Raw genomic sequence first — 27887 nt, 5'->3', positions numbered from 1 at the left:
ATCCAGAAGCTGTTGTGCCAGATGCAACATGGCACAAATTTGTTCACAACATTATAAAACAAATACTGAGACTTTGGAAAAAGTGCAATTTAGAGGATTAAAGGCTAAAACATATGAAGAACAATTGCAGGAATTGGATATGGCTAGTGTAGAGAAAAGAAGGGCTACGGTGATATGATACAAATATTCCAGTATTTAAGGGGTTGTCAGAATGAAGAGGGGAGTCAACCTGTTTTCCATAGCACCAGAAGGCCAGACAATAAACAGTGGATGGAATTAATCAAGGAGGGAAGGAACTTGGAATTAGGGAGAAACTTCCTAGTACGTGCTTGCCTGCTACTGACGCAAATGGGAATAGAATAGAATAGAATTTTTTGTTGGCCAAATGTGATTGGGTATACAAGAAATTTGTCTTTGGTGCATATGCTCTCAGTGTACATAAAGCCAACGTGGAATAAGCCTTGAATGCTCAAAATCTACCGAGCAATCGTGCTAACTACCCTGTTGTGTGCCAGTGAGACTGTTGTGTGCCAGTGAGACCCTCTGGAACCAGCTCCCCCCTGAGATTAGGATTGCCCCCACCCTCCTTCCCTTTCGCAAACTTCTTAAAACCCACCTCTGCCGTCAGGCATGGGGGAACTGAAACATCTCCCCCATGCCCATGTTGTTTTGGTATTAGATTGATTGTATGCGTGTTTTGTTTATTTGTTTTAATACTCTGGGTTTGTTTTTTATGAATTTTACCTTAAAATTGTAATTGAATTGGTGGGTATTGGATTGTCATTATGTATTGTTTTTGTCTTGCTGTGAGCCGCCCCGAGTTTTCGGAGAGGGGCGGCATATAAATCCAATAAATAAAATCTAATCTAATCTTTGACTATATAAAGGAGACATGCTAGGCAATTGAGCCACTTCCACATGACCTGCCTCCATAGAAGGTGGCAAGATAAGGTGCTTGGCACTGAGGTCCCCTGCAGAGCAGGCCTGCCATCCATTCCCACCCTGCTGATGAAAGCCCAGACACGCTGAGCAGGTCTCCTTCAAGTCCCTCGATATCAACACCACCTCCTGGGAAACTCTGGCATAAGATCCACCAACATGGTCCATGCTGATCCACCAAAGCTGCCAGACATCTGAGGCCAGAATAATATTTGTTGTGAGCCGCTCCGAGTAGTCGGAGAGGGGCGGCATACAAATCTAATCTATTATTATTATTATTATTATTATTATTATTATTATTATTATTATTATTAATCAGAGCATGCACTCCACAAAGTCAGGGCTACAAATGCAAATGCTGGGACAATGGTGCCCACATATATCTGCCCAACATGTGGCAGAATATTTTGTGCCCCTATGGGCTTTACCAGCCACCTGCAGATACATCGAGTAAAACCCACAACCCATTAGATGTCAAGTCGTCCTCAAACACAATGGACAAACAACATACATAAAAGAAAAACAGTCAATGTGGTGTACCGGTGCCTGGAGGCTGTAAGGGTCTGGATGGAGTCAAGGCTCAAGATGGAGAGGCTCTAGGCATTCCCTCCGAAAGACTATACCATTTGTCCATCTGTCATTGTGAGGGTGGGAGGCACTTTATTGTGGGGGTGGGAGGCACTTTATCCCCCTCAGAAAGGATCCGCAATCTGGGTGTCCTCCTGGATCCACAGCTGAGGCTTGATGAACATCTCTCGGCTGTGGCCAGGGGGACCTTTGCCCAGGTTCTCCTGGTACACCAGTTGCGGCCCTACCTGGACCAGGAGGCTCATGCCCTCATCACCTTGCATCTTGTATATTGCAATGTGCTGTACATGGGGCTACCCTTGAAAAGTGTTCGGAGACTTCAGTTAGTCCAAGACACGGCCAGGCAAGCTGTTGTGGGTGTACCTAGGTGCTGCACTGTGTACTGCACTAACTTCCAATTAGTCTCCGGACACAATTCAAGGTGATAGATATCACGTATAAAGCCCTTAATGTCTTAGGACCAGACTAAGGGACTGTCTCCTGCTGCATACCTCCCAGCGACCTATTAGAGCCCACAGGATTGGCCTTCTCCGAGTCCTGTTGACTATAAACAGTTGCAGTTGGCGGGCCCACAGGGAAGGGCCTTCTCTGTGGTGGCCCCGTCTCTTTGGAACCAATTAACACCCACCCCCTGCCATACTGCCCTCACCCTACTGACTTTCCGGAAGGCTCTGAAAATCTTGCCTTTGCCAGCAGGCCTGGGGGCCGTGACAACTGACCCTTAATTCTGACTTAGATATGATTGATTGGGATGCTTGATATTGTATGAATGCATTGATAACTTTTGACACTGTTTTTATTGTTTTATTGCTGTAAGGCGCCCTGGTTCCTTTGGGAGTGCGGTGGGCAACATACAAATTTGAAGGAAGGAAGGAAGCAGGGAAGAGGAGGGAGGAGGGAGGAAATAAGGAAGGAAGAGGAGGGAGGAAGGGAGGAAGGAAGTGGAGGGAGGAAGGAAGGAATAGATTTAATCCCTAGGAGAACTTATTTCAATAACGAATCGTTATTGCAAATATTTTTTTTGTCACTTTAAATCTGTGCTGTAAAATGCTGTTCCGGCGACTAATTTCTGCATAAAGAAGATGAACGGGTTAAAACCACAAAGTTCAGCCGTTCTAGAGTAGGTCCCGAAATGTCGACTCCCCTCCTTCCTCTTAGTTAATTCTTTTTCCTGTAGTTCCCTTGGATAAAACTCTTGCTTGGTTCTTTCATCGTTGCTGGGCGAATCTCAACAATTCGGAAAGGGTAAGAAATGCAGGAAGGGGGCAGTGGGGGGGGGAGTTAAAGGGAAATTATCCTTCAGTAAGCAGTTTATTTAAAAAAAAAACCCTTCACCTATTTAACTTTCTCCTGGTAAAAGAGAGTATGTAACAGCCGGACAACTTCGTGATACACCAGAGGATTCACACCAGGGAGAAACCATACAAGTGTCCTAATTGTGGGAAAAGTTTCACTCACAATTACAGCCTGCTGGAACACCAGAGGATCCACACAGGGGAGAAACCATACAAATGTCCAGAGTGTGTGAAATGTTTCAGTCACAGTTCCACCCTTGTGAAACACCAGAGCACTCACACAGGAGAGAAACCCTTTGAATGTCCTAATTGTGGGAAAAGTTTCAGTCAGAATTCCAGCCTGTTGAATCACCAGAGGACTCACACAGGAGGGAAACCCTTTGAATGTCCTAATTGTGGAAAGTGTTTCACTCACAATTACGGCCTGCTGGAACACCGGAGAATCCACACAGGGGAGAAACCATACAAATGTCCAGAGTGTGTGAAATGTTTCAGTCACAGTTCCAACCTTGTGCAGCACCTGAGGACTCACACAGGAGAGAAGCCGTTTCAGTGTCCAGATTGTGGGCAAAGTTTCTGCCACCATTTTGACCTGGTGAAGCACCAGAGGATTCACGCAGGGGAGAAAACAAGTGTCCAGATTGTGGGAAATGTTTCCGTTTCCATTCTACCCCGGTGAACTATTAGAGCAATCACAAGGGAGCGGAACCATGAGATTGAGAAACATTTCCTATGATTGTGGGAAGCATTTCAGTCAGAAATCCTCCTTGGTGAAACACCAGATAGCTCACACAGGAGAAAAACCTTTTGAATGCCCTGATTGTGGGAAAAACCTCAGATTCAATTCCAGCCTGCTGATACACCAGAAGCCACACATAGGAGAGAAACCATATAAGTTTCCATATTGTGGGAAAGGTTTTGTGTACTGTTCTATCTTGGTGTAATATAGTATATTATATATTATATACTATATATTATACATATAATTATATCTTATATATTATATCTTGAACACCACCCCGAGTACAACCCACAACCCAGTAGATGTCAAGTCGTCCTCAAACACGATGGACAAACAACATACATAAAAGAAAAACAGTCAATGTGATGTGCCTGGAGGATCTAAGGGTCTGGATGGAGTCAAGGCTCAAGATTAATCCCGATAAGATGGAGAGGCTCTAGGCATTCCCTCCGAAGGACTATACCATTTGTCCATCTGTCATTCTGGGGGTGGGAGGCACTTTATCCCCCTCAGAAAGGATCCACAATCTGGGTGTCCTGTATCCACAGCTGACGTTTTATGAACATCTCTCGGCTGTGGCCAGGGGGAACCTTTGCCCAGGTTCTCCTGGTACACCAGTTGCGGCCCTACCTGGACCAGGAGGCTCATGCCCTCATCACCTTGCATCTTGTATATTGCAATGTGCTGTACATGGGGCTACCCTTGAAAAGTGTTCGGAGAGTTCAGTTAGTCCAAAACACGGCCGGGCAAGCTGTTGTGGGTGTACCTAGGTGGTGCATTGTGTACTGGACTAGCTTCCAATTAGTCTCCGGTCACAATTCAAGGTGATGGATACCATGTATAAAGTCCTTAATGTCTTAGGACCAGACTATTTAAGGGACTGTGTGCTGCCACATACCTCTCAGCGACCTATTAGAGCCCACAGGATTGGCCTTCTCTGAGTCCCGTTGATTATAAACAGTGGCAGTTGGCAGTCCCACAGGGAAGGGCATTCTCTGTGGTGGCCCTGGCTCTTTGGATACTGTTTTTATTGTTTTATTGTTGTAAGCTGCCCTGAGGAAGGAAGGAGGAAGGAATACATTTCATCCCTAGGAGAACTTATTTCAAAAACGAATCGTTATTGCAAATATTTTTTTTTGTCGCTTTCAATCTGTGCTGTAAAATGCTGTTCCGGCGACTAATTTCTGCATAAAGAAGATGAACGGGTTAAAACCACAAAGTTCAGCCGCTCTAAAGTAGGTTCCGAAATGTCGACTCCCCTCCTTCCTCTTAGTTAATTCTTTTTCCTGTAGTTCCCTTGGATAAAACTCTTAGCTTGGTGCTTTCGTTGTTGCTGGGCGAATCTCAACAATTCGGAAAGGTTAAGAAATGCAGGAAGGGGGGCAGTGGGGGGGGTGTTAAAGGGAAATTATCCTTCAGTAAGCAGTTTATTTTTTTAAAAACCCTTCACCTATTTAACACTTTCCTTGTAAAAGAGAGTATGTAACAGCCGGTCCTTCAGAGCTCGCTATTCCTGTAGAAAGTGGAACCTCCATGTTCAAGCATAGCACGCAGGTGCGCAATCCAGGGGTGGGGAAAGGCATAAAAAGACGGCGCGGAGGCGTCACGGGTGGGTGACAAAAAAAGCATCGGAGCCATTGAGTTGCAAGCGGCGTTTCTTTTTCCGAGGAATCGACACAATCCCGCGGAGATTCGAAAGGGGCGGGGTTGGCTGGAGGTTACAGCGACCCCTGTTGGCCAAAGCCTCAGGCTAACCGAATAACAAGACTTGGAAAGGACCTCGTGGGTCATTTAGCCTACCCCCCCCCCTCCATCCCGCACCCAAGCAGGAGACCCTACAGCATTTCTGAGGGATGGAAGTCCAGTCTCTTCTCGGAAGTAATGTATTTCAATATATATTTATATTTAATATATAAGCACTCAGATGTTTAACATTTCAAAATGCCTGATCAAAGTCATGCCAGTAAGATTTATATGGTACATCCAGTCTTTTCATATTTTATAGATTTTGTTTCCTGTTATTCCTACAATTTCTCTCTGCCTCTCCAAAATTGTTGCTTAAAACATTCCAGAGTGTCTCATTTCCCAGATTTTCTTTTCTGGTCAAAACCTAAACAAAAATTAACATTCACCTCACCCACCTCCAATCACTGTCTAATTACACGGCTCCAGCACGATCTTAGTTTCTTCAGCTGCCCCTGCTTATTTTATTTATTTATTTGTTTGTTTGTTTTGTCCAATACACAATGAGGGTTTTATTGGGTATACAGTGATTCCTCGAGTTTCGCGATCTCGAGTATTGCGAAACACTATATCGCGAGTTTTCAACCCGGAAGTAAACTCCACCATCTGCGCATGCGTGCCCTTCCACGCATGCGTAGATGGTGGAGTTTCCCCGCCGGGCAGAGGCTTCCCTGGGTCTTCCCCCTCTTGCCCCGGTAAAAACCCAGCGGCGGCGCAAGCAACGGCGTGGGCGGGCGGCACGCGCGCGGGGGAAACCCCAGTTCCGCTTTCCAGCTGGGAAGCGGCCCCAGCAATGGCGTGGGCGGGCGGGCGACGCGCGCGCGCTTGGGGACACCCCAGCTCCGCTTCCCAGCTGGGAAGCGGAGCTGGGGTGTCCCCAAGCGCGCGCGCGCGTTGCTGGGGCCGCTTCCCAGCTGGCAAGCGGAGCTGGCAACAGCGTGGGTGGGCGGGCGACGCGCGCGCGCTTGGGGACACCCCAGCTCCGCTTCCCAGCTGGGAAGCGGAGCTGGGGTGTCCCCAAGCGCGCGCACGTTGCTGGGGCCGTTTCCCAGCTGGGAAGCGGAGCTGGCAACAGCATGGGCGGGCAGGCGACGCGCGCGCAATTGGGGACACCCCAGCTCCGCTTCCCAGCTGGGAAGCGGAGCTGGGGTGTCCCCAAGCGCGCGCGCACCCCAGGCGCGAGCAACGGGATGGGCGGGCGAAGGGCGGGCGGCGGTGGAAGTAAAAACACCATCTGCACATGCGCAGATGGTGTTTTTACTTCCGCACCGCTACTTCGCGAAAAATCGATCATCGCGAGGGGTCCTGGAACGGAACCCTCTCGATGATTGAGGGATCACTGTATATCTAAATATACATAATAAAATACTGTACATGATGAAGGTTATAGAGGAGATACTCATAGTAAAATATATCTAAGAAATAATAGAAAAGAAGATGAAGTAATAGAACATATCAATGAAAGAATAGAAGAAGTAATATAGGATTAGAAGTAAGGTATAGGAAATATAGGAGAGCAATAGGACAGGGGAAGGAAGGCACTCTAGTGCACTTGTACTCGCCCCTTACTGACCTCTTAGGAATCTGGATAGGTCAACCGTAGATAATCTAAGGGTAAAGTGTTGGGGGTTTGGGGATGACACTATGGAGTCCGGTAATGAGTTCCACGCTTCGACAACTCGGTTACTGAAGTCATATTTTTTACAATCAAGTTTGGAGCGGTTAATATTAAGTTTAAATCTGTTGTGTGCTCTTGTGTTGTTGTGGTTGAAGCTGAAGTAGTCGCCGACAGGCAGGACGTTGCAGCAAATGATCTTGTGGGCAATACTTAGATCTTGTTTAAGGCGTCTTAGTTCTAAACTTTCTAGGCCCAGGATTGAAAGTCTAGTCTCATAGGGTATTCTATTTCGAGTGGAGGAGTGAAGGGCTCTTCTGGTGAAGTATCTTTGGACATTTTCAAGGGTGTTAATGTCTGAGATGCGATATGGGTTCCAAACAGATGAGCTGTATTCGAGGATGGGTCTGGCAAAAGTTTTGTAAGCTCTGGTAAGTAGTGTGAGATTGCCAGAGCAAAAGCTACGTAGGATTAGGTTTACAACTCTTGAAGCCTTCTTGGCTATATTGTTGCAGTGGGCTTTGGCACTTAAATCTTTTGTTATTAGTATACCAAGGTCTTTAACCGAGTGGGGATTATCTGTGATAATTTGATTATTCAGTTCGTATTTGGAATTCAGATTTTTCTTCCCAATGTGTAGGACAGAACATTTGCTAGTTGAGAGTTGGAGTTGCCATGTGTTAGACCACTCAGAAACAGCGTCAAGGTCTTTTTGGAGAGTAGTTGTGTTATCAGTGGTGTTGAAGAGTTTTACATCGTCGGCGAAGAGGACACAGTTGCTTGTGATGTAATTGCAAAGGTCATTGATGTAGAGAATGAAGAGCGTTGGTCCCAGTACACTACCTTGGGGAACACCGCTTTTAACTGGGACGGGGATGGATATGGTGCTTCCTATTTTGACCATTTGTTGTCTGTTTGACAGGAATGCTGTAATCTAGCTATGGAGGGATCCTGAGATGCCATAGGATTTGAGTTTTAGGAGTAGTTTGTCGTGGACCACTGAATCAAAGGCTTTGCAGAAGTCAATATAAATTGGATCTGTAGATTTCCCTTGATCTAGATGAGTTGTCCATATATTTTTGCAGTGGAGGAGCTGCAGGTTGCAGGATAGTTTTTTTCTGAAACCAAATTGTTTGTTAGAGAGCAAATTATTAGTTTCTAGATGGAGAGTAATTGATTTGTTTATAATTGATTCCATGACTTTGCATGGGATGCAGCATAGTGAAATTGGTCTGTAGTTATCTACAAGAGAGGGGTCTCCTCTTTTGAAGATGGGGATGACCATTGCTTTCGACCATAGTTTAGGAAGTGTGCTGGTTCTGAAGGATTTTTCAAAAATTATGCTTAGTGGTTCAGCTATGGCAGAAGAGAGCTTTTTTAGGAAGTAAGTACATAGACCATCTGGTCCGACTGATAGAGAAGGTTTAAGGTCACGTAATGCTTTTTCAACTCGGTCTTCAGTGAAGTCTACTTGGGTTAAGTCGTTGAGGAAGTTTGAGGTGCGATTGATGAAATTGGGGGATGAGCCATTGCTGTTAACAAAGAAAGAGCCAGAGAAAGAGTTGAGGAGGTTGGCTTTGGATGAATCATCGTGGTATTCTTTGTTGTTGGATCCTTTGAGAGGTGGGATTGGTCTAGAGTCTTTGAGTTTATTGTTGACAAAGTTGTAGAAAGCTCTATTAGATTTGGTGCATAGGAGGTTTTCCTCTTGTTTGCTGTAGTAGTTAAGGCATTCTGTTTTTATTTGATTGCAAATGCTTTTATATCGGCTTTTGAAGTTGGAAACTTGTCCTTTTTTGTTTTTCCTCCAGAGATATTTTTTTCTTGTTTGTAATTTTCTTAGTGAGATGGGGAGGTTATTTTTTTTGTTTATAGTACATGTTAGAGGTACATGAAGTCTGATGATAATTTTCATTTCGAATAGGAATGTGTTGTAGAGGTCATCAGTAGTGTAGCATTCAGAGAATAGAGTTTTCCAGTTTAATGTTGAGAGGTGGGCTTCAATGAGTTCGTAGTTCGCTTTTTTGAAATTGAATTTTGGTGTTGTATTATTTTGGTGGTTCATAGTGTGGCTTAAGTTGAGACTGAAGTTTATCATGCTGTGATCGCTGTTGGAAAATGGTTCTGTTGTTTGTAAGCCATGTATTGTAATTTTGCTGTTGCAGAAGATGAGATCCAGACAGTTATCAAGTCTGGTATTGTTAGTTACTAGTTGGTCGAGTCCCAGATAGTTGACGGTATTATATATAGTAGAATGGATGGGTTCCGTGCTGCATTCATTTAAGGACCAGTTGATGTGTGCTTCACGGTGGCCATGATGGCTGCCTCATCTTCGGCAGAGAGGGAAGAAACCCTGGGGCCAACAAGAAAGCTGCTGCTCTCCGCGAACTGCAGGGTGGCCCTCCTTGTGAGTCACCCTTATTAAAGGATTCCCCAAGACTTTAGCCCCTTGGGGAGTCCTTTGATGAAAGGATCCAGCATGAGTGTGCGGAGCTGAGTTGATCTTCTAGTGAGGTCACCCTAAATTTACACTAATCTTACACTGTTAGAGCAAAGAAGAAACCTGGTCTCATTTATTTATTTATTTTATTTTATTTATTTTTTTAATTTAATTTATTTATTTATTTTATTTTATTTATTTTATTTATTTTATTTATTTTATTTATTTTATTTATTTTATTTATTTTATTTATTTTATTTATTTTATTTATTTTATTTATTTTATTTGTTTGTTTGTTTGTTTGTTAGTTTATTTTATTTTATGTATTTTGTTTGTTTGTTTGTTTGTTGGATTTTGCTTCCATTGGCAACCCTTTGCTCCCCAGACAGGGTAAAACACTAGTGATTTATGCTGGTGGACAAAAGGATTGCCATGGAAACAAGAGATTGTCTGTCTTTTTCTTGATTATGTACGTGGCCCAGCTGACTTCCTGAGCCCTCAAAAATTAAGTAAGTGAACAGTGACAGGGGAGTGGAGTTGGGGAGGAATTTATTTATTTTTCTATGCTGTCCTTCTGTGACTCAGGAATGCCTAGAAGCAAGGCTATTGGCAAAGCAGGCCAATGTATTGGGGTCTGGAGCCTCTGAGGACTGATCGGGAAAGTTGGGAGGAAATAAATGGGTGGGTTGTGCTGCAGAATCTCTGAAGTTAGTGAAAGCTGGAGGGTCTGCAAAATTTCAACTTTGAAATGGATTTGTATTTAGAATGGGGTGTGTGTGTTATCACTTCAAACTTTCATTGAATGGCCTGTCATATCTCAAGGATTACCTGTACTACTTTTTCACAACTTCTGCAACCATTTCATAAACAATAAAATTTACAATTTCATTTGAATCTTACAGGCAAAGATGATGCCAATATAAGAACACTGGACAACAAGCAACGTTGAAAAGCAAAGCAAATTGAAGCCGAAATTTTAAAAAAATCAAATTTCTTTAATAAAGCCACATAATTCATAGCTATTGTGGAAAAAGCACAGAGTTCAAATCACAAGAGGCTCCACACTGGATAAAAGCCCTACAAATACTTTGAATGTGGGAAAAGGTTTGGTCAGAATAGCTCCCCTGTAATTCATAGAAGAGTCTTCATAGGACAGATGCCCTACAACTGCTCCCAATGTGGTAAATGCTTTCGCAAGCATGACAACTTAGTGATACACCAGAGGATTCACACCAGGGAGAAACCATACAAGTGTCCAGATTGTGGGAAAAGTTTCATTGCAAATTCCCGTTTGGTGACACACCAGAGAACTCACACAGGAGAGAAACCCTTTGAATGTCCTAATTGTGGGAAAAGTTTCAGTCAGAATTCCAACCTAGTGAGCCACCAGAGGACTCACACAGGAGAGAAAACCTTTGAATGTCCTAATTGTACAAAGTGTTTCACTAACAATTACAACCTGCTGGAACACCAGAGGATCCACACAGGGGAGAAACCATACAAATGTCCAGAGTGTGTGAAATGTTTCAGTCGCAGTTCCAACCTAGTGAGACATCAGAGGACTCACACAGGAGAGAGACCCTTTGAATGTCCTAATTGTGGGAAAAAGTTCAGTCAGAATTCCAGCCTGGAGATACACAAGAGAACTCACACAGGAGAGAAACCATTTGAATGTTGTTATTGTGGGAAAAGTTTCAGTACGAATCCCAACCTAGTGAGCCACCAGAGGACTCACACAGGAGAGAAACCCTTTGAATGTCCTAATTGTGGAAAATGTTTCAGTGAGAATTCCAGCCTGGTGGTACACCAGAGGACTCACACAGGAGAAAAACCCTTTGAATGTCCTGATTGTGGAAAAAGCTTCAGTAACTATTCTGGCTTGCTGAAACACCAGAGGACTCACACAGGAGAGAAACCATACAAGTGTCCAAATTGTGGGAAACAATTCAGAGAGAATTCCCACCTAGCTATGCACAAGAGGACTCACACAGGAGAGAAACCCTTTGAATGTCCTGATTGTGGGAAAAAGTTCAGTCGGAATTCGGACCTAGAGATACACAAGAGGACTCACACAGGAGAGAAACCCTTTGAATGTCCTCATTGGGGGGAAAGTTTCAGTCAGAATTCCAGCCTGGTGGAACACCAGAGGATCCACACAGGGGAGAAACCATACAAATGTCCAGAATGTGTGAAATGTTTCAGTCACAGTTCCAACCTTGTGAATCACCTGAGGACACACACAGGAGAAAAACCCTTTCAATGTCTTGATTGTGGAAAAAAGTTCATTCAGAATTATCACCTAGAGATACACAAGAGGACTCACACAGGAGAGAAACCCTTTGAATGTCCTGTTTCTGGGAAAAGTTTCATTCAGAATTCCACCCTTGTGAAGCACCTGAGGACTCACACATGAGAGAAACCCTTTGAATGTCCTAATTGTGGACAATGTTTCAGTGAGAATTCCAGCCTGGTGGTACACCAGAGGACTCACACAGGAGAAAAACTCTTTGAATGTCCTGATTGTGGAAAAAGCTTAAGTCTCTCTTCTGGCTTGCTGAAACACCAGAGGACTCACACAGGAGAGAAACCATATGAGTGTCCATATTGTGGAATACAATTCAGAGAGAATTCCCACCTAGCTATGCACAAGAGGACTCACACAGGAGAGAAACCGTTTGAATGTCCAGATTGAGGGCAAAGTTTCTGCCACCATTTTGAGCTGGTGAAGCACCAGAGGATTCACGCAGGGGAGAAAACAAGTGTCCAGATTGTGGGAAATGTTTCCGTTTCCATTCTTCCCTGGTGAACTATTAGAGCAATCACAAGGGAGCGGAACCATGAGAGTGAGAAACATTTCCTATGATTGTGGGAAGCATTTCAGTCAGAAATCCTCCTTGGTGAAACACCAGATAGCTCACACAGGAGAAAAACTTTTGAATGTCCTGATTGTGGGAAAAACTTCAGTTTCAATTCCAGCCTGCTGATACACCAGAAGCCACACATAGGAGATAAACCATATAAGTTTCCATATTGTGGGAAAGGTTTTGTGGACCGTTCTATCTTGGTGTAACACCAGAGCATTCACACAGGAGAGAAACCATATGAGTGTCCAGATCAAGCCTGTTGAACTCCATTTCATTGATGGCCGCATTAGAGTTGTGGTTGATCTCAGGGATGGTGTGACCAAAGTTGGTATGGCCGGGATGGTGGCCAAGTGCTAACGTAGGACCTACCTAAAGGTTGCTACCAGTTGGCCGATTAGCAATCTCATGGGCCAGATCTATCTAACCATCTTGCAGGCCACATTTGGCCTGAGGACCTTGAGTTCGACATCCCTGATCCAAATTGTGGGAAAGGTTTTAGTTATTTTTTTAATATATGTTTTATTGGTACATTTTTCTTTTAAAAACATAAAACATTCCATGTCTATCTGAACAGTTTGTTAACTAGGCAGAATTTTAAGTAAAGATACAACAATAACCACAATAATACTTCCTTGTTTTCCCCAAAATAAGACATCCCCTAATAATAAGCCGAATCGGGCATTTTAATGTGTGGTAATAAGGCCAAGCTATTATTTCATGGTTTAAAAAAAATATGACAGGTTCTTATTTTTGGGGAAACCCAGTAGTAATCTTAATAAACATATCAATATTAATCACAGAATAATCAGACAACTAGTTTATCCATCTTGCAAAATTTTCAATACAAATTTTTATTGTCTTTTTAAATTCTGTTTAGTTTCTAACCTCGTTCTGTTAGTTCACCATTGGTAAAATAAATCCCATGTTAAAAACTATTCTGTTTCTTTTCTTTTATATAAAGTGTCAATCTATCTATCTCAGCACTGTCACTTGTCACTGTTGAGTTTTCCAAATTTGCTGGCAAATTGAGTGTAGCACTTTTCCTGCATTGTGTTACAATATTTTGAATAGCTCAGCTGGAATACTGTCACCTCCCCTAGCTTTGTTGTTGCTCAGATTTCCTTTTATAGTTATTCTGTGTAATTGTGCCACCTCTTCTTCATCTCTTCTGACTCCTATTGCTCTGATTCTAAGTCCTTGGTTCCCCCAAGGCCTTTTCCTCCCTTACAGAGACCCACCAGGCTTTTCCTTCCCTCCCAAAGGCCTTTCCCTAGAGCAGGGGTGGGTCATTAATTTTGCCATAGGGCGGCATGAGAAATTGGGATGGTTTTAGAGGGCCGGACTAATATAATTAACTCAGTTCTATTCAATACTGTATATTATTGGGTAGAACTGAGTTAATTATATTATAATTATATATTATATTTTATATTATATACTATATATTATGTATATAATTATATCGTATCTTGAACACCCAGTTCTTGTCTAGAAAAGTTGGACTGACCTCCGCGGCCCAGTCACAGACAGCGGGCAGGCCGACATCTTGCCCAGATCTGACCTAGAGTAACGGCACCCAGGCCTTTTCCCACCCCCACTGGTTTCCTGCAGGCCTGAGGCCATTCTGTCACCGGGCCTACCTGCTTTGCTTAATTGCAGACTAAGACTTTCTTTCCAAAGGCCTCCGGTAATTCTTCTCGTAGGTCTCCCCAGGATTTTCCTTCCCTCACAGAGTCTTTCTAGGTCAGTGTTTCCCAACCTTGGCAACTTGAAGATATTTGGACTTCAACTCCCAGAATTCCCCAGCCATTGAATGCTGGCTGGGGAATTCTGGGAGTTGAAGTCCAGATATCTCCAAGTTGCCAAGGTTGGGAAACACTGCTCTAGGCCTCTGCTTCCTAAAACAGACTTCATGTTGTCCTTGGGCCTAAATCCGACCCCACCAAGCATCATAGCCTCCGTGTCTGTATTTTTTGAAGTTCTCTGAATGTGATGTTGGGGAGGGACGGTAGGATGCAAATCTCTGGGCTGCAGGATTATTTCATGGAAGCAGCCATTATTTTCACTGGGCATGGGATTCATCCAGTGAAGGGCTACCAAATATTTTACTACCACACTGTGGGTGTGGCTTATGCAAGATGCCCTGCATTTTCCTTCAACATCTTTCAGTGCAAATTGGGTGCTCTGGGGTGGAGCTCCATTTTCACTACCCCACAGTTTCGTGTGTGTCCCCCCCGGTCTGGGCAGCAGCCTGGATTCATCCCTGGACTCTGAGGTGGATTTGAGGAAATGGCTGCCATTTTGCCATGACTGCCTCAGGGCCAAAATGGTGTCTGATTCTGGGTCATTGTCGTGAGGGAGAGGGAGAAATTGCTCTATTTTGCTACCTTAAGGAATGGTGGGTGCAGTGAAAATGATGGCTGCTTCCATGAGATCTTCCAAAGTTAAGTGTGCAATGAATGATAGGCTTGTGGGGGGTAGGCCTTTGGCTTAGTGCAAAAAAACAATGTAAAATTTTAAATAAAAAGGCTATTTTGCTTTGCAGTTGGACCTGGTGGAGAAGAGATATAGGCATTGGACCCCCTGCCCTTTATTCCTGCATTGCTAAGTGATGAAAATTCTAGTCCCTATTACCACAGTTAAGCGAGGACCACTTAGCTATATGCTTCTCTGAGATATCTATTTCATAATGACACATTTTTTTATAAAATATCCTGCTGTGCCAGATGCAACATGGCACAAATTTGTTCACAATATTATAAAACAAATACTGAGACTTCGGAAAAAGTGCCAAAAAGACCAATGTAGAGGATTAAAGGCCTGGAGGCTAAAACGTATGAAGAACAATTGCATGAATTGGATATGGCTAGCGTAGAGAAAAGAAGAGCTACGAGTCATATGATAGCAATATTCCAGTATTTGAGCGAGGGGGAGTCAACCTATTTTCCATAGTACCAGAAAGCCTGACAATAAACAGTGGATGGAATTAATCAAGGAGGGAAGGAACTTGTAATTAAGGAGAAACTTCCTAGTACATCATCATCATCATCATCATTATTATTATTATTATTCAGAGCAGTAGAGAAGAGTGCACTCCACAAAGCGAGGGCTACAAATGCAAATGTTGTGACAATGGTGCCCACATATATCTGCCCAAGATGTGGCAGAATATTTTGTGCCCGTATGGGCTTTACCAGCCACTTGCAGACACATCGAGTAAAACCCACAACCCAGTAGATGTCAAGTTGTCCTCAAACACGATGGACAAACAACATACATAAAAGAAAAACAGTCAATGTGATGTGCCTGGAGGCTGTAAGGGTCTGGATGGAGTCAAGGCTCAAGATTAATCCCAATAAGATGGAGAGGCTCTAGGCATTCCCTCCGAAGGATTATACCATGTGTCCATCTGTCATTCTGGGGGTGGGAGGCACTTTATCCCCCTCAGAAAGGATCCACAATCTGGGTGTCCTCCTGTATCCACAGCTGAGGCTTGATGAAAATCTCTCGGCTGTGGCCAGGGGGACCTTTGCCCAGGTTCTCCTGGTACACCAGTTGCGGCCCTACCTGGACCAGGAGGCTCATGCCCTCATCACCCTGCATCTTGTATATTGCAATGTGCTGTACATGGGGCTACCCTTGAAAAGTGTTCGGAGACTTCAGTTAGTCCAAAACACGGCCCGGCAAGCTGTTGTGGGTGTACCTAGGTACTGCATTGTGTACTGCACTAGCTTCCAATTAGTCTCCGGTCACAATTCTAGGTGATGGATATACCTATACACCTATAAAGCCGTTAATGGCTTAGGGCCAGATTATTTCCGGGACCGTCTCCTCCCGCATAACTCCCAGCGACCTATTAGAGCCCACAGGATTGGCATTCTCCGAGTCCCGTAGACTATAAACATTAGCGGTTGGCGGGCCACAGGGAAGGGCCTTCTCTGTGGTGGCCCCGTCTCTTTGGAACCAATTAACCCCCCCCCCCGCTGCCATACTGCCCTCACCCTACTGACTTTCCGGAAGGCTCTGAAAATCTTGACTTTGCCAGCAGTCCTGGGGGCCGTGAGAACTGACCCTTAATTCTGACTTAGATATGATTGATTGGGATGCTTGATATGTTATGAATGTATTGATAACTTTTGATACTGTTTTTATTGTTTTATTGTTGTAAGCTGCCCTTTATTGTTGTAAGCTCCCTGGGAGGGAGGAAGGAAGAGGAGGGAGGGAGGGAGGGAGGGAGGAAAGAAGGAAGGAAGAGGAGGGAGGGAGGAAGGGGAGGGAGGGAGGAAGGAAGAGGAGGGAGGGAGGGAGGAACGAAGGAAGGAAGAGGAGGGAGGAAGGAAGGGGAGGAAGGAAGAGGAAGGAGGGAGGAAGGAAGGAAGAGGAGGAAGGAAGGAAGGAATACATTTCATCCCTAGGAGAACTTATTTCAAAAACGAATCGTTATTGCAGATATTTTTTTTGTTCCATGTCGCTTTAAATCTGTGATGTAAAATGCTGTTCCGGCGACTAATTTCTGCATAAAGAAGATGAACGGGTTAAAACCACAAAGTTCAGCCGCTCTAGAGTAGGTTCCGAAATGTCGATTCCCCTCCTTCCTCTTAGTTAATTCTTTTTCCTGTAGTTCCCTTGGATAAAACTCTTAGCTTGGTGCTTTCGTTGTTGCTGGGCGAATCTCAACAATTCGGAAAGGGTAAGAAATACAGGAAGGGGGGCAGTGGGGGGGGAGTTAAAGGGAAATTATCCTTCAGTAAGCAGTTTATTTAAAAAAAAAACCTTCGCCTATTTAACTTTCTCCTGGTAAAAGAGAGTATGTAACAGCCGGTCCTTCAGAGCTCGCTATTCCTGTAGAAAGTGGAACCTCCATGTTCAAGCATAGCACGCAGGTGCGCAATCCAGGTGCGGGGAAAGGCATAAAAAGACGGCGCGGAGGCGTCACGGGTGGGTGACAAAAAAAGCATCGGAGCCATTGAGTTGCAAGCGGCGTTTCTTTTTTCGAGGAATCGACACAACCCCGCGGAGATTCGAAAGGGGCGGGGTTGGCTGGAGGTTACAGCGACCCCTGTTGGCCAAAGCCTCGGGCTAACCGAATAACAAGACTTGGAAAGGACCTCGTGGGTCATTTAGCCTACCCCCCCCCCTCCATCCCGCACCCAAGCAGGAGACCCTACAGCATTTCTGAGGGATGGAAGTCCAGTCTCTTCTCGGAAGTAATATATTTCTTTCTTTTTTAAAAAATATACTTTATTTATAAATATAATGGAAAAGAAAAAGGAAAAGAGGGAAAGAGAGGGGGAAAGGGGAATCCGGGGGAGGGGAGAGGAGGGAAGAGATACAAAGTCAAACAATTGAAATAAAGCATATACATTATGTTAGGAGTAGATTATACCGTGTTTCCCCGATAGTAAGGCAGTGTCTTACTATCTTTTTACCCCCCAAAGCCCCACTGTGTCTTACTTTGGGGGTATGTCTTATATTGTCCCGGGCAATTTTTTAATTTCTTATTTTGAAATACGTCTTTCGCAGAAGTTCTTGAATGGTGGCAGCGGCCCTTGATCGCAGCCGATGAGATTCGGCTTTCTTCGCTTCTCCTGCCGCTTCCTTTGCTTTTCCGCTGCTGACTAAGGCGACGCCGGCCGGGCAACTGGAAGGTACCCGATAGCCCTTTTCGTCGCCTTTCCCGGCGGGGAGAGCAAAGGCGGCAGCGGGAGTAGTGGAGGCGAGGCGGAGAAGAAAGAAGCGGCAGATAGCTGGCGAGGCGCCGGCTAGAGAGCTGGACCCCGCTGCTTTGCCGTCGCTCCCGCCGCCGCCTTTGCCTCTTGCCCGGCGGGAAAGGTGACGAAAAGGGCTATCGGGTCCCTTCCAATTGCCCGGCCGGCGTCGCCTTAGTCAGCAGCGGAAAAGCAAAGGAAGCAGCAGGAGAAGCGAAGAAAGCCGAACCTCATCGGCTGCGATCAAGGGCCGCCGCCACCATTCAAGAACTTCGCTTCTCCTGCTGCTTCCTTTGCTTTTCCGCTGCTGACTAAGGCGACGCCGGCCGGGCAATTGGAAGGGACCCGATAGCCCCTTTCGTCGCCTTTCCCGCCGGGCAAGAGGCAAAGGCGGCGGCGGGAGCGGCGGGGTCCAGCCCTCTAGTCGGCGCCTCGCCAGCTACCCGCCGCTTTCTTCTCTGCCTCGCCTCCACTACTCCCGCCGCCGCCTTTGCTCTTCCCGCTGGGCAAGAGGCTGGGCGAGCAGGCCGAGGTGGTGGAACTGGGGCTGCCTGTCCTTGGCGAGAACGGCGGGCAGGTGGCGCTCGGCACCCGGAATCCCGTCTTCTCGCCACTGCCCGAGCTCCCTCCGGAGCCTGCTGCCGCCGCCGCGCTTCCTCCGCCGGCCGAGGAGTCCTTATCCGCGCCGGGTTTGGGAGACTCTCCTGGGCGCGAAGCTCCCTCGCCAGCGCCGCTTTTAGTACCGTGTTTCCCCGAAAGTAAGACATATGTCTTACTTTCGGGGTATGGCTTATATTAGCCAACCCCCCTGAAACCCCCCATATGTCTTACAATCGGGGGGGGTCTTACTATCGGGGAAACACGGTAGTACATATATTTCTTGGAAGGAATAGTATATTTCTTAATCATTGTACGTAGACATTAAATCAACTTTTTGGTGGAAATATTGTGTTTCTTAAACATAAACAAACAGTGGATAAGGAGTGAATAAAGAAAATGAAAAATTCTCTAAGGTTATGATAGTAAATGTTTTACTTCTTTTGATATGTATTGGATAATAACAGGTTATAGAAATATTGCTAAATTAAAGGGATAAAAAGAGAGATAGGGGAAGAGAGGGAAAAAAAGGGGGGGAAAGAGGGGAGAAAAGGGAGAAGAGAAAAATCTGCATTTAGTGCAGACGTTTTCAGGGACGACTTTTGTCTGGTAGTAGTATAGGGAGTATATAGGTAATATAGTAAGTAAGTTATATATGTTAGTTGTGTTGATGAAAGTTGTTAATGTTGTAATATGTATTAAGTTGGTTGAAAGACAAATAAAAAGAGATGTGGTATGCATTTTATTGCAAATTTGAATGGTTTTTGGTGCTCAATCTTTTAGTTGGTTTAAAGTTGATTTGGGTGTTCGAGGTTTGGATATGTTTGGTGATTTAATAAGGTAGTGGTTTTTCTATAGGTAATTTTGATTTTTTTTTTGAGAAACCCATTTGTACCAATTTCCCCATATTTCATAATATTCTGAATCCTTTTTGTTTTGTGATTCCATTGCTGTTTTCGACATTTCGGCACACTCTATGATTTTTGTGATTATTACAAATAAAGAGGGTATTTGGTCTCGTTTCCAAAAAAGAGCATAGGATATTCTAGCTGCAGTTATAATTTGTAGAATGAGATATTTTTGTGGTTTAGTAAGGTTTTGCCTAAATATGCCTAGAAGGTAAAGCTCGGGTTTGAGTGGCAATTTAATTGACATGACTTGATCAATTAAGTTTTGGATGGTTGTCCAGTATTTTTCCGCAAGCGGGCATGTCCACCATGTGTGGTAATATGTTCCCGGTTTTATTTTGCATTTCCAGCAGGTAGGTGAGAAGTTGGGGAACATTTTGGATATTCTTGCTGGGGGCAAATGCCATCGATAAAACATTTTTATCTGATTCTCTTTATAGGACATCGCTGTTGTCATTTTGTAGTTTAGTGTCCAAGTTTTCTCCCATTCGATTAAATTGATCATATACCCAAAATTCTGAGCCCAGGCTATCATGCAGCCTTTCACTTGTTCTTCACAGTTTTCTTGTGTTAGCAATATAATTTGGAAATCATTTTTGTAGGGGGGCCGAAAAGAATCGTATCTATCACATTGTCATTTTGGAATCCAAAATGTTTTTTGTGTTGTTCGTATTTTAACTTAATTTGTAGATATGTTAGCCAATCCATGTTTGTTCCTTGATCGTTCAATTGTTGTTTTGATATGAGAGCATCTGATTTATCAAGTAATTGTTGGTATCTCAGAATTTTGGTATGGGAAAAAAGGTTGGGAAAAATTAGTAATTCGTTGGGAGATGTCCATTTTGGTATTGAAATATAATATTTTTTCTTAATCGTAAACCAAGTTGTTATTAAAGTTTTACGTAAGTAGTGATTTTTGAAGTATTTAGGTATTTTGTGGTAGTCTGTTGTTAAAAAAGCGTGCCACCCAGCAAGAAGATCGAAACCTTCTAGGGTTAAGAGTCTTGTGTTCTTAAGAGTGATCCAGTCTTTTATCATTGTTAGGATTGTGGCTTGATAGTAAATGTAAAAATCTGGAAGTCCAAGTCCCCCCTTAGATCTATGATCTTGAAGGTTTTTCAGTTTTATTCTGGCCTTTTTCTTTGTCCAAATGAATTTCTTTATTTGTTTGGGCAGAGTGTTAAAGAAAGATTTTTTCAAATTTATTGGGGCAACTTGAAATAGATAGAAAAACCTTGGAAGAATGTTCGATTTTATAACCGAATAACAAGACTTGGAAAGGACCTTGTAGGTCATTTAGCCCAGAGGTCCCCAACCGCCGGTCCGCGGACCAGGACCGGGCCGTTGGGGGTTTTCAGACGGTCCGCGGCGCCGCTGCCCTCCCGGCAGAGAACATTATGCAGGACGGGGTGGGGCGTCGGGCGGTGACGCAGCCCTCCACACTTCTCCACAGGGCGGGGAGAATCAGGAGGCTCCTTTGGCGGCTGTGGGCTGCCTGGCTTTGTGATTTTGGCTGGGGGGGGAGTTAGGAAGGTCCTACTTCTCCCCCCCCAGCCAAAAATTCAAAGCCTATCTGCTGGATACGGGCGATGAGTGGGACAGAGTGGCGCGGAAGCCTCTTGCAGCAGCTGCCACAGCCACCGGCTTCGGCGCCGCTCGTCCCGCCCATCGCCCATATCCAGCAGAAGCTGCTGCCCGAGTGCTCTTGGCCGGCGGGATTCAAAGTGCTGGGGTGGGGTGTGTCCTGACAGCCCCCCCACCCCAGTGCTTCGCCTCCCGCTGGGACACCCCCCACCCCAGCACTTTAAATCCCGCCGGCCAAGAGCACTCGGGCAGCAGCTTCTGCCAGACACGGGCAATGAGCAGGACGAGCGGCGCCGAAGCCGGTGGCTGTGGCAGCTGCTGCAAGAGGCTTCCGCGCCACTCTGTCCCACTCATCGCCCGTATCCAGCAGATAGGCTTTGAATTTTTGGCTGGGGGGGGAGAAGTAGGACCTTCCTAACTCCCCCCCCCAGCCAAAATCACAAAGCCAGGCAGCCCACAGCCGCCAAAGGAGCCTCCTGATTCTCCCCGCTCTGTGGAGAAGTGTGGAGGGCTGCGTCACTAAGCTCCACCCCTCCATAACCCCACCCCCATATGACCAAAGCGCCCCCCCCCACCGGGCCGTGGAAAACTCGTCTAACTTAAAGCCGGTCCCTGGTGCTAAAAAGGTTGGGGACCTCTGATTTAGCCTAACCCCCCTCCCCTCCATCCCGCACACAAGCAGGAGACCCTACAGCATTTGTGAGGGATGGAAGTCCAGTCTCTTCTCGGAAGTAATATATTTCAATATATATTTATATTCAATATATAAGCAGTCAGATGTTTAACATTTCAAAACGCCTGATCAAAGTCATGCCAGTAAGATTTATATCGTACATCCAGTCTTTTCATATTTTATAGATTTTGTTTCCTGTTATTCCTACAATTTCTCTCTGCCTCTCCAAAATTGCTGCTTAAAACATTCCAGAGTGTCTCATTTCCCAGATTTTCTTTTCTGGTCAAAACCTAAACAAAAATTAACATTCACCTCACCCACCTCCAATCACTGTCTAATTACACGGCTCCAGCACGATCTTAGTTTCTTCAGCTGCCCCTGCTTCACGGTGGCCATGATGGCTGCCTCGTCTTCGGCAGAGAGGGAAGAAACCCTGGGGCCAACAAGAAAGCTGCTGCTCTCCGCGAACTTCAGGGTGGCCCTCCTTGTGAGTCACCCTTATTAAAGTTTAGAACTAAGACGCCTTAAACAAGATCTAAGTATTGCCCACAAGATCATATGCTGCAACGTCCTGCCTGTCGGCGACTACTGCAACTTCAACCACAACAACACAAGAGCACACAACAGATTTAAACTTAATATTAACCTCTCCAAACATGACTGTAAAAAATATGACTTCAGTAACCGAGTTGTCGAAGCGTGGAACTCATTACCGGACTCCATAGTGTCATCCCCAAACCCCCAACACTTTATCCTTAGATTATCTACAGTTTCCTAAGAGGTCAGTAAGGGGCGAGTACAAGTGCACTAGAGTGCCTTCCGTCCCCTGTCCTATTGTTCTCCTATATCTCCTATACCTTTCTTCTATTCCTATATCTCTTCTATTCTTTCATTGATATGTTCTATTACTATATCTTCTTTTCTATTCTTTCTTAGATATACAGTATATCTAAGTCTTTGGAGAGGGGCGGCATACAAATCCAAATAATAAATAAATAAATAAATAAATATATTACTATGAGTATCTCCTCTATAACCTTCATCATGTATTTTACTATGTGTATATATGTATACCCACTAAAACCCTAATTGTGTATTGGACAAAATAAATAAATAAAAAATAAATAAAAAGGATTCCCCAAGACTTTATCCCCTTGGGGAGTCCTTTGATGAAAAGGATCCAGCTTGAGTGTGCGGAGCTGAGTTGATCTTGTAGCGAGGTCACCCTAAATTTACACTAATCTTATACTGGTAGAGCAAAGAATAAACCTGGTCTCTTTTGCTTCCATTGGCAACCCTTTGCTCCACAGACAGGGTAAATCACTACTGATTTATGCTGGGTGGACAAAAGGATTGCCATGGAAACAAGAGATTGTATGTCTATCTCTTGATTATGTATGTGGCCCAGCTGACTTCCTGAGCCCTCAAAAATGAAGTAAGTGAACAGTGACAGGGGAGTGGAGTTGGGGAGGAATTTATTTATTTTCCTATGCTGCCCTTCTGTGACTCAGAAATGCCTAGAATCAAGTCTATTGGCAAAGCAGGCCAATGTATTGGGGTCTGGAGCCTCTGAGGACTGATCGGGAAAGTTGGGAGGAAATGGGTGGGTGGTGCTGCAGAATCTCTGAAGTTAGTGAAAGCTGGAGGGTCTGCAAAATTTCAACTTTGAAATGGATTTGTATTTAGAATGGGGTGTGTGTGTTATCACTTCAAACTTTCATTGAATGGCATGTCATATCTCAAGAATTCCCTGTACTACTTTTTTCACAACTTCTGCAACCATTTCATAAACAATAAAATTTACAATTTCTTTTTTTTTTTCTGTTCAAGAATTTAATGGGAAGAAAACGTAGTAGGTGACAAAAATGCAACCAATTGATATACAAACTGAAACTCCAGTACTTTTCTAGAGAGTACAAAAATATTCTATGTATGAGGTTATTGCAATATAAGTTAATGAAAATATGCATCTTTTTTTAAAAGTAATTTTTATTAATTTGTTTTTAAAAGCAAGAAAGAAAATATATACATTGACATATTTGCAATATTTGTAATACACAAAAAAGAAAATAGAAAAACATACGTACAGTACACTTTCAACCAAAAAAAAAACACCTGGACAATTACGAAATTACAAATAATATAGAAATATCATCAATTTCCTCTTGAGAGAAGAAGAGTTACAGTCTTGTTCCATATCAAATTATTTTCTGGTGAATAGAAATCATCGGCATTAACTGTTGTTCTTTTTGGTTATCAATGTCTTCTCTATTATTATTATTATTATTATTATTTTTAAATTTACAATTTCATTTGACTCTTACAGGCAAAGATGATGCCAATATAAGAACACTGGACAACAAGCAACATTGAAAAGCAAAGCAAATTGAAGCAGAAATTTTAAAAAATTTCTTTAAGAAACCCCCATAATTCATAGCTATTGTGGGAAAAGCACAGAGTTCAAATCACAAGAGGCTCCACACTGGATAAAAGCCCTACAAATACTTTGAATGTGGGAAAAGGTTTGGTCAGAATAGCTCCCCTGTAGTTCATAGAAGAGTCCTCACAGGAAAGATGCCCTACAACTGCTCGCAATGTGGTAAATGCTTTCGCAAGCATGACAACTTAGTGATACACCAGAGGATTCACACCAGGGAGAAACCATACAAGTGTCCAGATTGTGGGAAAAGTTTCAGTAACAATTCCAACCTAGTGAGACACCAGAGGACTCACACAGGAGAGAAACCCTTTGAATGTTCTGATTGTGGGAAAAAGTTCAGTAGGAATTCCCACCTAGAGATACACAAGAGAACTCACACAGGAGAGAAACCATTTGAATGTTGTTATTGTGGGAAAGGTTTCAGTCAGAATTCCAACCTAGTGAGCCACCAGAGGACTCACACAGGAGAGAAACCCTTTGAATGTCCTAATTGTGGAGAATGTTTCAATGAGAATTCCAGCCTGGTGGTACACCAGAGGACTCACACACAGGAGAAAAACCCTTTGAATGTCCTGATTGTGGAAAAAGCTTCAGTACCTATTCTGGCTTGCTGAGACACCAGAGGACTCACACAGGAGAAAAACCCTTTGAATGTCCTGATTGTGGAAAAAGCTTCAGTACCTATTCTGGCTTGCTGAGACACCAGAGGACTCACACAGGAGAGAAGCCATACAAGTGTCCAAATTGTGGGAAAAACTTCAGAGATTATTCCCACCTAGCTATGCACAAGAGGACTCACACAGGAGAGAAGCCATACAAGTGTCCAAATTGTGGAAACAATTCAGAGAGAATTCCCACCTAGCTATGCACAAGAGGACTCACACAGGAGAGAAACACTTTGAATGTCTTGATTGTGGGAAAAAGTTCAGTCGGAATTCCCACCTAGAGATACACAAGAGGACTCACACAGGAGAGAAACCCTTCGAATGTCCTGATTGTGGGAAAAGTTTCAGTAAGAATTTCAGCCTGCTGGAACACCAGAGGATCCACACAGGGGAGAAACCATACAAATGTCCAGAGTGTGTGAAATGTTTCAGTCACAGTTCCACCCTTGTGAAACACCAGAGGACTCACACAGGAGAGAAACCCTTTGAATGTCTTGATTGTGGGAAAGTTTCAGTCGGAATTCCAGCCTGGTGGAACACCAGAGGATCCACACGGGGGAGAAACCATACAAATGTACAGAGTGTGTGAAATGTTTCAGTCACAGTTCCCCCCTTGTAAGGCACCTGAGGACTCACACAGGAGAGAAACCCTTTGAATGTCCTGATTGTGGAAAAGTTTCAGTCGGAATTCCCCATCAGCCTGGTGGAACACCAGAGGATCCACACAGGGGAGAAACCATACAAATGTACAGAGTGTGTGAAATGTTTCAGTCACAGTTCCCCCCTTGTAAGGCACCTGAGGACTCACACAGGAGAGAAACCCTTTGAATGTTCTGATTGTGGAAAATGTTTCAGTGAGAATTCCAGCCTGGTGGTACACAAGAGGACTCACACAGGAGAAAAAACCCTTTGAATGTCCTGATTGTGGGAAAAGTTTCAGTCGGAATTCCAGCCTGGTGTTACACCAGAGGATCCACAACAGGGGAGAAACCATACAAATGTACAGAGTGTGTGAAATGTTTCAGTCACAGTTCCCCCCTTGTAAGGCACCTGAGGACTCACACATGAGAGAAACCCTTTGAATGTCCTAATTGTGGAAAATGTTTCAGTGAGAATTCCAGCCTGGTGGTACACAAGAGGACTCACACAGGAGAAAAACCCTTTGAATGTTCTGATTGTGGAAAAAGCTTCAGTCTCAATTCTGGCTTGCTGAAACACCAGAGGGACTCACATAGGAGAGAAACCATACAAGTGTCCAATTAATCAAGGAGGGAAGGAACTTGGAATTAAGGAGAAACTTCCTAGTACATCATCATCATCATCATCATCATCATCATCATCATCATCATTATTATTATTATTATTATTATTATTATTATTCAGCAGCAGAGAAGCGTGCACTCCACAAAGCCAGGGCTACAAATGCAAATGCTGTGACAATGGTGCCCACATATATCTGCCCAACATTTGGCAGAATATTTCATGCCCCTATGGGCTTTACCAGCCACTTGCAAACACATCGAGTACAACCCACAACCCAGTAGATGTCAAGTCGTCCTCAAACACGATGGACAAACAACATATATAAAAGAAAAATAGTCAATGTGCCGGTGCCTGGAGGCTGTAAGGGTCTGGATGGAGTCAACAGGCTCAAGATTAATTCCGATAAGATGGAGAGGCTCTAGGCATTCCCTCCGAAGGATTATACCATTTGTCCATCTGTCATTCTGGGGGGTGGGAGGCACTTTATCCCCCTCAGAAAGGATCCGCAATCTGGGTATCCTCCTGGATCCACAGCTGAGGCTTGATGAACATCTCTCGGCTGTGGCCAGGGGGACCTTTGCCCAGGTTCTCCTGGTACACCAGTTGTGGCCCCTACCTGGACCAGGAGGCTCATGCCCTCATCGCCGTACATCTTGTATATTGCAATGTGCTGCACATGGGGCTACCTTGAAAAGTGTTCGGAGACTTCAGTTAGTCCAAAACACAGCCGGGCAAGCTGTTGTGGGTGTACCTAGGTACTGCACTGTGTACTGCACTAGCTTCTAATTAGTCTCCGGTCACAATTCAAGGTGATGGATATCACGTATAAAGTCCTTAATGTCTTAGGACCAGACTATGTAAGGGACCGTGTGCTGCCGCATACCTCTCAGCGACCTATTAGAGCCCACAGGATTGGCCTTCTCTGAGTCCCGTTGATTATAAACAGTGGCAGTTGGCAGTCCCACAGGGAAGGGCCTTCTCTGTGGTGGCCCTGGCTCTTTGGATACTGTTTTTATTGTTTTATTGTTATAAGCTGCCCTAGGAGGACTTATTTCAAAAATGAATGGTTATTGCAAATATTTTTTTGTCGCTTTAAATCTGTGCTATAAAATGCTGTTCGCGACTAATTTCTGCATAAAGAAGATGAACGGGTTAAAACCACAACTTCAGCCGCTCTAGAGTAGGTCCCGAAATGTCGACTCCCCTCCTTCCTCTTATTTAATTCTTTTTCCGGTAGTTCCCTTAGATAAAACTCTTAGCTTGGTGCTTTCGTTGTTGCTGGGGTGAATCTCAACAATTCGGAAAGCGTAAGAAATGCAGGAAGGGGGGCAGTGGGGGGGGGGGAGTTAAAGGGAAATTATCCTTCAGGACGCAGTTTATTTTTTAAAAAAACCCTTCACCTATTTAACACTTTCCTGGTAAAAGAGAGTATGTAACAGCCGGTCCTTCAGAGCTCGCTATTCCTGTAGAAAGTGGAACCTCCATGTTCAAGCATAGCACGCAGGTGCTCAATCCAGGTGCGGGGAAAGGCATAAAAAGACGGCGCGGAGGCGTCACGGGTGGGTGACAGAAAGAACATCGGGGCCATTGTGTTGCAAGCGGAATCGACACAATCCCGCGGAGATTCGAAAGGGTCGGGGTTGGCTGGAGGTTACAGCGACCCCTGGTGGCCAAAGCCTCGGGCTAACACAGAGGTCCCCAACCTTTTTTGCACCAGGACCGGCTTTAAGCTAGACCAGTTTTCCATGGCGGGGGGGGGGGGGGCTTTGGTCATTATGGGGGTGGGGTTATGGAGAGGTGAGCCAGGGCCGCCATCAGGAATT

The 27887-nt window shown here is 44.4% G+C and overlaps 1 protein-coding gene and 4 pseudogenes across 1 annotated transcript; all 5 read left to right on the top strand.

Annotated features, from left to right (window-relative positions):
* The window catches only part of LOC139159977 (zinc finger protein 850-like), an 82729-nt pseudogene that overhangs the window by 36505 nt on the left and 18337 nt on the right, over positions 1–27887 (top strand).
* LOC139163216 (zinc finger protein 572-like) lies at positions 1357–3674 on the top strand. Its single transcript, XM_070744174.1, has 3 exons — positions 1357–1389; positions 1674–1793; positions 2926–3674. Exons 1-3 carry the CDS (start codon positions 1357–1359, stop codon positions 3499–3501), a joined length of 729 nt encoding a protein of 242 aa, XP_070600275.1. The 3' UTR covers positions 3502–3674.
* LOC139159914 (zinc finger protein 84-like) lies at positions 2739–12402 on the top strand (annotated as a pseudogene).
* Positions 12200–24983, top strand: LOC139163215 (zinc finger and SCAN domain-containing protein 2-like; annotated as a pseudogene).
* LOC139159943 (zinc finger protein 436-like) lies at positions 24978–26573 on the top strand (annotated as a pseudogene).

This window comes from Erythrolamprus reginae, chromosome 2 (assembly GCF_031021105.1).
Source record: "Erythrolamprus reginae isolate rEryReg1 chromosome 2, rEryReg1.hap1, whole genome shotgun sequence".
Classification (NCBI taxonomy): domain Eukaryota; kingdom Metazoa; phylum Chordata; class Lepidosauria; order Squamata; family Dipsadidae; genus Erythrolamprus; species Erythrolamprus reginae.
This window is presented reverse-complemented; position numbering and strand designations above follow the sequence as displayed.

What these genes read in the sequence shown, in the direction of transcription:
- LOC139163216 (XM_070744174.1), top strand. Translation starts at nt 1,357, where the DNA reads ATGGGCTTTACCAGCCACCTGCAGATACATCGA. An exon ending in GCCACCTGCAGATACATCGA is followed by an intron (nt 1,390 to 1,673) that starts GTAAAACCCACA and finishes CTGGATCCACAG; the next exon opens with CTGAGGCTTGATGAACATCT. An exon ending in CCCTCATCACCTTGCATCTT is followed by an intron (nt 1,794 to 2,925) that starts GTATATTGCAAT and finishes GTGATACACCAG; the next exon opens with AGGATTCACACCAGGGAGAA.